Source organism: Bactrocera oleae, chromosome 5 (genome assembly GCF_042242935.1).
Source record: "Bactrocera oleae isolate idBacOlea1 chromosome 5, idBacOlea1, whole genome shotgun sequence".
In the NCBI taxonomy this organism is placed as follows: Eukaryota; Metazoa; Arthropoda; class Insecta; order Diptera; family Tephritidae; genus Bactrocera; species Bactrocera oleae.
Genome location: NC_091539.1, coordinates 34,028,157 through 34,040,909, shown reverse-complemented (window position 1 = coordinate 34,040,909; position 12,753 = coordinate 34,028,157). Strand labels below are relative to the sequence as shown.

The 12,753-nt window shown below is 35.8% G+C and overlaps 1 protein-coding gene across 12 annotated transcripts in view; it reads left to right on the top strand.

Annotated features, from left to right (window-relative positions):
* Positions 1 to 12,753, top strand: part of mmd (disintegrin and metalloproteinase domain-containing protein mind-meld) — a 509,673-nt gene that overhangs the window by 245,949 nt on the left and 250,971 nt on the right. For all 12 annotated transcript variants that reach the window (XM_036371745.2, XM_070110649.1, XM_036371747.2 and 9 more), the window contains exon 4: positions 11,664 to 11,812. In XM_036371745.2, coding sequence (XP_036227638.2) covers positions 11,664 to 11,812 — 149 coding nt within the window. The remainder of the gene's footprint in view (positions 1 to 11,663; positions 11,813 to 12,753) is intronic.

Here is a 12,753-nt window from a genome sequence, read left to right as displayed (position 1 = left end):
AGTTTATTCTTTATAATGGCTTAAAAATCGAAATTATTATCAAAAATCGTATTCCAAGACAAATATATCCAGAAGTCGATCGGTCCAGCCGTTTCGGAGAAATTTTCCTCAACAACTCTAAGAACAGCGTTTCGAGAAAATCGTAAACATTATAGTTACAGAGTACTTTTTATTGAAAAAAAGAGCACCTACTATATGGCGGATAATATAGAAATTAAAGTTGAGATAATAATTTAATAATTGCTGAAATTTATCTTCGCTGGTGATATCAACAAGTGCCACTGCACTTAAGATTGTGCCCAAAGTAAAATATCGCTGTAAATTTTTTTTACTTGTTTACTTTCATCCCGTTGATGAACAGTTCTGCTTCTGCCGCTGTAGGAAATAATAAGAACTTATGCTGATGTATTCAGTCAACGCTTGGATGAGTGCAGAGGAAGCCATGCAACTGGAAACGGAATTCGCTTGTAGAATGATTCCATAAACCTTACTACTTACGAAATGAGGGAATGTCTGCATGTGTGTATACATGTGAATATGTGTTTGTGTGTATGTGCGCATGGTAGGGTTGTAATGTGTTGCTTTAAATGTGCCAACGAATCAGAATTTATGAGGAAACAAAAGGTAGAAGGTAGCTCCTGGATGACGCTAAAAATTATTGTTGTTGTGTTTTTGGGGGTACACGAATGAAGTTGACACGTAATCGTTTACTTTAAGGTGACCGCACACTCGTATGAGCAAAAAGTTGACTTTATAAACAAATAAAAAATTTTTTCCAGCATAGTCAAGAGGTTTATGAGAGCATATATGGTATACTTGTATGTATGTATATGTAAATGCATTTTTGTATGTGTGTATGTATGTATGAGGTATAGCCTTGCCTTTGCTTGAAACCCTTATTTTGTCGCCTCCGTACTTCAAAGACGAGCGAGGCCCCTCACATATTGTCCTACAACCGCATGCATTACATATTTAATTACAACTCACTACTTCATTATAAATATATGTGCATATACTTTATGTAATCTCAACTGCACACTTATCTTTCTGTTAGTCTGTCAACCGCTTGTCAAATTTTAATGCAATCCTGCTCTCATATGCTCCCCTGTACAGCTGAGCGCTTTGTGCTTTCTGCCAGCTTTGCACTTCTCGATTGCAATCGGACGATTGCTGTGACGGCCTGAAGTCAAGCATTAAATGTATTTTCTGCTGTGATTAATGGCGTATTTGTAATCTCACACGAATCGATTTTTTCACCACACCATTTGGAAGCTGGATACTGTTGCGGTAGCAAATAGTCGGTTAAGTTTAATTTTAGTTTATTGCTCAGCATTGATTCATAATAAGCGAATGTCACTGACGTGTGAATGCCATTATTATTTGCAATGAAATATTTGGTGCATTTACTGCAGGCAATTATCTGACAAGTTGTGGTAGCCACAATTTCCATAAAGTGCTGAATATTGTAATGCATACTTTAAATAAGGAATTATAAAATCTTTTATGCTAAATGAAAGTTGACTCGCCTACTTTTATTGGTATATTAAGAAATAATGATATATTGAAAGGCTAAATTACCAATTGTCCATTCAGTTGTCAATTCAATTGGATAACGAAATTCCAGTGGAAACAAAAACGCTGTGAAGCTGCTGAGAAAATATTCCATAGTACGAGACTGATATTCGTGGAGCTACGACAAATCCCACCTGAACATTTGAAGACGTTGGCCTCGACCAAAAAGACGCAAGCATTTTGATCCTGCCAGAACGAAAACGTTTATGAAGAATGTAATTCCAGTAACAACCGTTAACCGAACAAACTGGCGAAACAATCGCTAGAACGTAATGACGGGAAATATTTTCGCAATGATGTTGTACCGTTAAGGAGCTATATACAGGTTGGTTGAAAAGTTAGTTGGTCTCACCAAGAAATAGCACTACTAGCTCCAAATCTTTTTTTGGTGTCACATCTGTCGTGAGAACACATGCAAAGTTACAAGTCATTTTGTCAATTAATTCTTTGTTTACAAGTTATTTGAAGTTGACGTGTCAGAGTATTTTTTTAATATGGAAAAAATTTAATATCGCGCAGTAATTATATTCTTTCTTTTAAAGGGTTTAAAAGCAAAGGAAATTTATGAACAATTGTTAGAAGTGTAAAAGGAGTCCTCACCTTCAAAACGCACCGTTGAATTTTGGGCTGGTGAATTAAGATGTGGTCGAAATAGTCTTGAAGACGATCCACGCGAAGGACGATCAAAAAATGCAACCACACCAGCAACCATTGAGCAAGTTCATAATATTGTTAGTAAAGATCCAAGATTGACTAAGTGTTAAATTGCTATTGCCATAGGCAACTCAGACGAACGAGTGCTTCAGATTTTACATGGAAAATTACATATGAAAAAGCTGTTTGCAAATTAGTGCCGCAAACGTTAACAATTCAACGAAAACTGGATCAAAAAAAATCGTGAGAAAAGACCTGGTTTGCAGCATAAAAAAAAGATTTTTCATCAAGGCAATGCACCTGCTCAAAAAAGTGTTTTATCAATGACAAAATTCAACGAATTAAAGTACGAGTGACTACTACCTCTTCAGAAACCTGAAACAATTCCTTTGTGGAAAGCGTTTATCGTCGAACGAAGAAGCTATTACAGCCGTAGACGGGTATTTTGCAGAGCTTCCGGAGAGTCATTATAGGGATGGCATTAATTTATTGGAGGATCATTGGAATAAGTGTATTGAGGTTAAGGCAGATTATATTAAATAAAAAAATATATTTCGTATCAAAAACGGTATTTTTTTATTTCAAGCACAGAAACTATTTAACCAACTTGTATGTAGTTTTTTATGTTTAAAACTATCTAAAATCCAAAACCAAAATAACTTATTGTAAGAATAGATGATTACAGATAATGATCGAAAGACTGGTCAAAATATTGATTTTTGACAAAATGACGGCTTCCCAAAAAATGTAAACTTAGAGTGGCTTAAAAAACGAAGCTATTACTAAAAATCGTATTCCTTCGATCATTAGCTGTAAAATATATAATATTAAAATTTCGGAGAATCGATCATTCTATAATGAAACGTCTTCGATTCGCCAATTATCCACCCGCAATTTTACAGCTCGAGAGAAATTACTTTAATTTCCTTGTGAACATATTAAAATAAAACATGAGTTCACCTGTTAGTTTTTAACCGCATCATTGCCCTCTCGCTGGTGTACTATTTGAATTAAAAATTGTAATGAATAGTGTAGCAAGCGATCCCTAATGAGCTCTGCTAATTACTAGATAATTTGCTGTTCAGAAAGGAAAAACCAACGAGTTTTGTAATTTATTTTAATTAATACATCTCATTTAAGTAAACATTAGCTCTCAAATGAAACACGAAAAATTCTATGAAAAAAAGTTTAATTTTATTTGAGTTCATCCATTCGTGTAGTTCCGTGAATTGTGTGAACATTTTAATTTTCTGGTTTTGCGCATCAAAACAATTAGATTACAACTCGTAACTCAACAAACTTTTTTAATTACTAAATGCTCTCGGTAAATATAAAATAATTCAATTTCCACTTTCAGATGCAATTTAAATTAATTCATTAATTCCACAAACATGTAGGACTCACGCCCTTACTAGCAAAGTTAAGTATACAATTATAATTAATTACATTTTCGCGTGGGCAGGTAATTGATTACTATGCGTACATTTTATTTAACCCACATTTGCTGCACAAACAAACGTATAACGGTATTAAAAAGTTCCTACTTCCTTAGTAGTACTATCGCCGCATTGCCAACTGGAATTAATTTGCTGATTTTGAAGTATAGATCTCACTTAAAAATGAGTGTAATGCATCCAATGCAATCCATTATTATAATTAATACAAGTCAATTTGAAAACAAAAGCGAAATGAAAAAAAATATATATATTATTCTTATACTTTGAATTCGGGTTTCTTTAATGTATAAAATGTTAAATTTTCAAAACAATTTTTCATTTACATTAAATTATTGAATACTTTTGCATATTTTTTTTATTGTCCTTTCCTCCTATTCTTCGGGACAGTATTTAGATATCTCTGGTCACTTCAGCGCGTCTTGGTTAGTACATTAATTAACAGAGTAGCGAATCGAACGAATCACACTAGTTGCTAAAAAAAGCTAAACGGACAAGAAAAAAGCAACATTTTCACGTCTTCCAAATAGGCTCCTTTTGAGCCAATACAAGCATGTCAATACTTATCCAACTTTTTAGTACTCATGTTTCGCGAATTTGGGTTTAGTTTCGGCTCATTTTTGGAACGCCATTTGCCAAATTGTTGAACCGTCTCGACGTCACAATCATTAACCCATGTCTCGCCACCAATAATGATGAGTTTGATCAACGTAGGGTCCTCAACTACGTTATCAAGTATCACTCTTGAGACTTCTTTTTGGCAAAAGATGCAGGTCTTTTGATATGAGTTCAGCATTGCCACACTTCATACCCAAAACATTACCCAAAATGTGTAAAGCGGATCCATAAGCGATGTTGAGATCCTTCGATATCTCTCTAAGGCCAACACCACGATTTTCATTTTCACTAATTAAGGTATGGAGATCAAACTTCACCGGAACATAACAAAGTTTACACCAATCTAGGCAATTTTTTTTATTGATTCGTTTTGCGCACGAAGTTTAATTGAGCCAGTACGAGTCAAATTTTATCAGATATTTATTAAGATATTCTCACAGCTTCATACTTGCTCAGAGTAGAAGTGGATTCAAGGATGATAAAGTTTAGGGAATATATCAAACAATGACATCATCCAAGAGATGTAGTAAGAAAATCGCCAGAGATATATTTAAATCGTAAAAAACTTGAGCACCGATACACATTTTTTGATCGAAATTTTACACTTAACCTTCGAATTGTTTTTTGAGTGTTGATTTGTTGGCGAATATAGTTACAGTAAGCTTACGTATCTTCGGGGGACCATGGATCTGAGTTCTCTATTAAGATAATTATAGCAATTAGAAGGTTACCTTGCGACTGGTTTTCGAAATTGTTCGATAATTGCAATCACGTCTCTTTGCAAATCCATTTTCACCGTAGAACTATAAGAAGGGCACACTTTAACGGAAAAGTTTTTTTTACATTTTTTTAGATCCCTCTGATTTTAGTTTGTGTTTTCATTCGGAATAACAACTGTAATTCCACAATAGATCCTTAATTTAACCATACCCCATGAGATATAAAAGAAGTTTGGCAACACTGTGTGAACAACTTTGTATGTAAGTATCCATATGTATGTATATATCGACTTCTTCTCGCGAGTATTATTTCGTCAGGTAATTAATAATCACCTTGAGTGAAATTTTGTATGATTCGAGTCCGAATCTAAGCTCAACTGAGTGAAGGTCACCAGCTGCCTAAAATGTGCATACTACCTACCTGTACACAAATATACGTGTACACATGTCAGTGCAGCTAATTCAAGTATAGCCTTAAACCATTTGCCGTTCGAAATACTCAACCAACCATTTATCACCCGTCTCTGACGTTTATCTCTGTCAAGCAGATGAGAAAGAGCAGGTGTGTATGAAAGTTCACACTGGCGGAAACGTGTCAACGGCATGTATCATCTGCGCTGTGTTTTGTTGCCCAAATCGCAATTGTTTAGTTGTTGTGATTTTATAATTAACTGCTGCTAACGGTAAATCCACCGCTGAGTAAATGAAGTGTTACCTGTACCAACTTCGGTTGCACCGAAGCTATAATACCCTTCACAGATACAAAGGTACCTTACAATAACTTTATTCAGATTTAATTTCGGGAATCGGCAATAAAAAATAAAAAAAATTTTCATGCAGGCACTTTACTCCGATCGTTCAGTTTATATGATATATATATGACATAGCGATCCGATCTAAACAATTTCTTCGGAGATTCCGTTGTTGTAAATAATAATCCATGCCGAATTTCGGAAAGATACCTCTTCAAATGAAAGTGTTTTCCATACAAGGACTTTACTCCGATTGTTCAGTTTGTATGGCAGCTATATGCTTTAGTGGTCCGATATCGGCCTTTCCGACAAATGAGCAGAGTGAGAAAAGGGCAGCTTAAAAACTGAGGGACTAGTTTACATATAAACAGACGGACGGACAGACGGACATGGCTAAATCATCATGCTGATCATTTATATATATATTTTATAAGGTCTCCGACGTTTCCTTCTGGATGTTACAAAATTCGTGTCAAACTTAATATTCCCTTTTTCAGCAGCGCTCACATCAGTCACTTAATGCGTAATCTGTGAAGGATATACATCGGTTGTACTTTTTTGAATTATGATCTGAATAGAAATCGAGAATTTGATTGCACTTAGGTAAATTGAAGCTCTTTAAAACATCTTTACATTTTTTAAGTATTTCATTTACTTCGAATTGCGTGTCGTCTGCAGTTTGTTGACTGTATACCTCTCTGTCCGCCTGTGGGTTTATGCGTATTTATCGTTGTTTATTTTGCTTCCTATCTGCAGGCTTTGATAAGGAAAATCTGATTTACTTAAAATTTTTGTGAAGAGTTGCATAAATAAATTGAACTTTTCCTTTCTAGCTTCTCATTCTTCTCTTGGCACATACCCTTCACTCACCGTCCATCTTCTATTTTTTTGCACTTCTCTCTCTTTTTGACTTGTCGTTTGCTACAAATTTTTCATCTTCATCTTCTTTATCAGTTTTGTTGATAGATTTCCGCTTAAACGGAAGTTGAATTTCGCAATTTTCAAGATTGGCTCTGTCATCGAAATTGCGAATTCATGTCAATATTTGTGTGCGAGATTGCCACTACTCTATTTACCGTTTTCTTCTTAATGCTTTATGACTTAACCTGTTAGTTCGGCTGTATTGAATTTAGTGAACTTCCGAAGTTCTGCAGTTGGATATGTATACAAGAATTGTATGTGGAATTACCAGACTGGCTGAGGGCTTCATATCACAATGTATATTAATGCATTTAAGTTACAGTTTATTATGCATTTTTACTGTTCCAAAAGATTATATTTTTTCCACTAGTAATTTAAACAAATGGGCAACACCCATGTTAAGGCTGGCAGTCTTTAAAAAATGGGCGGAAGCATTGTCAAATATGAGCACATGGTTCACTCATAGCGTGGCTGTACACATACGTAGATGCACTGTCATCTGGTGTTGGTGGAAGAATCCACAACAATTTTCAGCAAGCTTATTCCTCTCTACTACTATTTACAAATAAAATAGTTTTACATACAAGAACTTGATCTCAGTCGATCAGTTTGTAAAAAGCTGTACGGTATAGTTATCCGATATTGTCTTTCCTGACAAACAAGCAGTTTCTTGGGGAGAAAAGGCCGTGTGTAAAATTGCATATCTCAAAAACGGAGGGACTAGTTTGCGTATATACAGACATACGTACAGGCAGATGGACATGGCTAAATCTACTCAACTCGTCACACTGATTCTGTATATATATGGACATTCTAAGGTTTCGTTCTAGGTATTACAAACTACGTGGCAAATTTAACTGATCCTGTTCAGGGTATAAAATATTTCGTCTTCTCTATTTTCTTTTGGAATATAACTTCCGGGATTCCAAAAAATAAAGAAAAAGTGTTTTATTCAGCTAAAACCATGCCAACAAAATGATACCTTGCGAAGTTGTCTAAATTTGACAATTCTTTATACAAAAACAAGGGATTATAGGAACACATAACACAACGTCCGGTGTGTTTTACGTGAGTACCTGCCGGCGACGGCCTTACCTCACGGTGCTCCAAAGCACAACGTATCAAAACAATGCGTTGATAAGCGCCCCAAATAATACGAGCTATTTGCAAGTATTAATTTGGTTACCAGTGGCCAGTGTGTAGGGGCACACTGACCATCTTGGTAAGATTCGAGGCCGACCTAAAACCTCTTCCGTTTTCGGGTACGGCACCCAGTTACTTGTGCAACTTTATTTTTTGAACTGAAAATTCAGTCCTTCCAGCATTTAGGTTTAAACCACAGCCACCACGATACTCCCCAAAGAGCCGAACCCACTGAGCAGATTGAACCAAAGTCCAAGGGCATTCTGCTCCCCGTGGTACCAGAGTTGAGTCTCCGGTCAGACTGTGTAGCCGAAACTACTGCCAGTTGAGCTACCCATTACTCAATGACTGGTGACATTTGTCGCTTTAACTTCAAATGTCTTTTTATTTGGGATTTCATTTAAAGTCTATAATATCAGTTCAAGCTGAGTATTATAGCACTATTTCTGACATCATTTACTATGCTGATCATTCTGGGCAAAATAAATTAACAGTCATAGTGCATTTGGCTTTTAGTCGCCTTTTACGACAGGCATTCCATACCCCGGGTAAATTCTTGCCCCTACCCGCAGGGGGATAACATATAACACAGCAAAAATTGCGATTGGCTACTCAATTGCCAATGATCATTAGCCAGTTGCCATGAATACTGCAAATTTTGTACGCCGTTACCCAGTGACTTCTATATTGGCGCTGTTGCCATAAATAATAGGGGTAATTTTTTATTGCATTATTTTTGTGTTTTCGGGTTCCTCTACAGACCGTAGGGAAAAGGGTAAAGTTATTTATTTTTTAAGCTTGTGAGGAAACCTTCACCGAAATGTGTCTTACACCTTAGTTGCATTGTGTATAAGCAATGATCTCACTTACTTTAACTTAGAAAACTGCCGTCAAAGACACTCTTATACACACAAACTCACATACTTACAAACGCATGACCACAAAGTGCAGAAAACAAACATCTTTCTCTGCTATTTAAACTAAAATTATTTTACAACAACTTCGCTGTCATTTGCAAAATTTTCTTTTCACTCGTGTTTGTGCACTAAACAGCGCAAAGAAGTAGGGCGGGGAGTGGCTCGAGTATGACTCGGCGATGCGGTGTGACCTTTTCACTTCCGTGCGCTCGCTGCGCTGCCGCAATGTAAATTTAATTTCCGCCAGCGCTGCACAGAGTTTGATTTTTATTTTTTTAATCTTTTTTTCTGGAATTTTAGTAAGACGACTTGTGATTTGCTGCGCTATGAATTATTGAAAGAGAAAACTCTTGCAACTGACACTTGTGGCATTAGTTTGAGTGGCTGTTAGCGACAACAAGACTTGGTTCAACTTCCAGTTAAGGTGGCTGAAAGACACGCTTTCTTGCTGCTAAGTCGCTATTTTACGCGCTTAATATGATTTCTATGGCTGCTGATACGTCTAAAATTAGACTTTTGGTATAGTTTGAAGATTTCAGTATTAAAACATATATTTTTTGTTGTAATAATTAAAAGTTTTGCACATTCATCTAATTGTAAAATTCACTCGTTTTCGCTGTATGTGCGTGTTTGTGGCTGTTCAACCGAATTAGCTTTGTTCCTGTTTGTATGCGGCGCACCTCTTTGCAGCTGCGCCTGAGGTTAGCATCTCCGTTGTGTTGCTGCCATTAGCTACGGAAATTCTCTCTAGGTAAATTTAATTGAAAATTTCGAGCGGAAACTAAATTGAAAAGTTTCCCTTTCACTATTCGCTGCACCCGAACACAAACATACGTGCTTGAAGCTGCCTTTCTGCGTTGATTTCGTTGAATACTTTCGCCCACAACTGCCACTGACTTTCGCTAGCATTTGTTTGTCGTTCCAGCGCCCCAAAAACTAAAAAATTTAATTATTTGCAAAACTTAAAAATCCAGAACATATTTTATTGTTTTTGTAATTGTGAGCGTTTGCTTTTCCATTAATTAGAACTTATTTTCAGTTTTTCAAACAATGAGAATTATTTGTGTTCACATCGCTATAAATAGATATACTATAGGGTGATGCATTTCGATATTCCCTACTTTTTTAAAGAAAAAAATACATTCTTTGGCATTTATTTTTTGAAGATTATCTCTTTTAAATGTTGGCCGCGGCTACGTTTCAGATGGTACACCCATTGAGTCTAGTTTTTGATGACTCGTTCGAGCACTTCGACTGGTAACTGGCGAATGACACGCGTGCTGTTTTGCATTAAGGCCTGAATCGAAGTGGGATTGTCCGCATAGACTTCAGACTTTACATATCCCAAAAAACCTGAAACTACTAACAACACACAACAAACAGATACTTATCTGCTCACCGAAGTGTTCTCTCAATAAATCCATTGATTGATACCATGTGTGAAAAGTAGAGATAACGACTTTCAATTTCAGGCATTAAATAATCGGTTATTATTGCCCGTAACGGTCGCCATTGACGGTTACGTTCTCACCAGCATCAATTTTAAAGAAATATGGACCGATGATTCCACCGGCCCACAAACCACACCAAACCGGTGCTTTTTCTGGATGAAATGGCAGCTCTTGAATGTCTTCAGGTTGCTCTTCGTCAAAAATGCAGCAATTTTGCTCGATTACATACCCATTGAGCCAGAAATGGGCTTCATCGCTGAACAAAATTTGGCTCGAAAACTTTGGATCTTCTTGAAACTTTTCAAGAGCTCATAGAGCGAAGCAATGTCGCTTAGAAAGGTCGGGCGGCTTCAGTTCTTGCATAAGCTGTATTTTTTACTCTTTCAATTTAAGATTTCGACGTAAAATGCACCAAGTCTCAGCTACGGCCACTATATTTTTTTCCCTGCGTGCTAGACCTGGTCTATTCGGACGAGTATTATTCCAAAATGAATGCTGGGTCTCAAGATGGGTGATGGTTTTGCGAATAGTACTACTGAGCGTACCGATTATTTTGACCATAAGTTGAGCGAAGCGCGCGAAATCATTCTTATTTACAGAATGTGAATTTTCGTAATTAAGGTGAACGCGTTGAAAACGTTGTTCAGGCGTAAGCATTTCCATTATAAAATGCCAATCAATACTAAACAAGAAATAACATGACAGCTTGATACGGCTTATGCGTAATCTGTTCAAAAAAGTACCTTGACTTGGATCACCCGTTAGTTTGACCAAGTGCAATCCACTGTAAATATCCTCTGAGATTTCCTCTAAGCATGAAAACAAAGTTTAGAATTAGGGTTATCCACCTCAGTTAAGGAGCACACATTTTTGGTGATTTGAACCTGGAATTTCTTCAGCATTACAGATAAAGTTGAACCCTCAGACCTCAAATCACTTCTTTGGTGACATTAATGAAGGATTTTTAATAGATATAATTAATGCCTATCGGAACTGGATATCTCCTGGAAAGTAAAATTATTTGAAATTTAAAAGATACATTTTTTTTAAGTTAGAGGATTGAAACGTACCAGATAATAGGAAAACACACTGCCCTGTGCTCCATTGTACAGAAATTTTTTATAAAAATTACCTTATACAAGTAGTAAAGTTTTTACACTAGAAATGAATATTCCTAATTAAAAAAGAGAGATAGTTTACTTTTACATATTTATAAATGAACCGTTATTAGATAAGCTTAATTGCTATAACTATTTAAATAGGGTTACTTAATCATAATTATGAATTGCATAAAACTGTTTGATAACTCAACTTTCTACGAGAGCGTTTTTAAGGAAAAGTGGACCCAGGGTTAATTTATAATTAAACACAAACATTTGATTTGTAAATCCCTGTGTTCTCTTTTTGAACTACATAATTTTGCACCTATACTAATTTTGTAATTTTTTTTCTCTCATTACAGGTGAAGTGGAACGCCTTCTTAAAGAGTATCGTCAAAATCAGGAACTAGTACGCCGTATCGGCGGTCATTACTATCAGATCATTTATCCGGTGCAGCTGCGGCACCACGAAAAGATGGGCATATCAACGCGAGAAGTGAGCCCACCAAAGGTACGAACACGAAAACGTTTGCGTTACTTAGAAATGCGTAAGCGTAGAAAACGTAATATACGTACTTTAAACAATTTGACCGGAACGGTAGGTGCATTTAACATACTACAACCTACATTCATTCATACATCCATACATACATACTTGCGTACTTATCAATCATTCATACAAACCCTGTATACATACATGCAAACATACTACCGATTCGAAATTTTACTCATCTTATAACTTACACAACTGAAGTTCTAATCTTAGTCTAAGTTTTGCTCATAGCTCTTCATTTTTGAGCGCTCAATTGTTTGTTTTTTTTTTTTTGCAAATTTCTCTGTTATTATTTATAACCTTCTTGTGCAGTAGGAAGATCTTTTCGCCATTTTCTCCCAACAATTTTTCGACAAACCCATTTAACTCTTAGAATTTGGACGGGCAGTATATATACCTTCATTTCGTTTACTTTTTGCCTTTGCAAAAGGGTTTTCCAGAGTTCTAACAAACAGTTTCAATATAGTGAATCCAAGCATTTTAAGCTGTACGATTATATTTGCTTTTCAAGATCTTCTTCTTAAACTTCGAGGACTCTGCTGTTTTAATCCCACCCTTGGTACCATGCCTTAAATACAATTTTCGAAAAAAATTCAGGAATTTTACGTGTTTTTGTTTGATTTCAGATATTATTTTTCCGAGTTGTTTGTGCTGACGATGGGAATTAACGAACCATATAAGGATTGAATAACTTCAACAAACCCTCTAATTCGTCAAATCTATTCGTCGTAAATTTAGAAATCATCTTCTAAGTTTTATGAGTAATATCCTAACATATATATGAGTATATCAGGAAAGACAAACCATACAATACATTACCTCTAGGACACCAATTTCTGATCATTAATAAACTCTGGAAATTAATCAAAATATTAGACGATACTAAGAATAATATACGA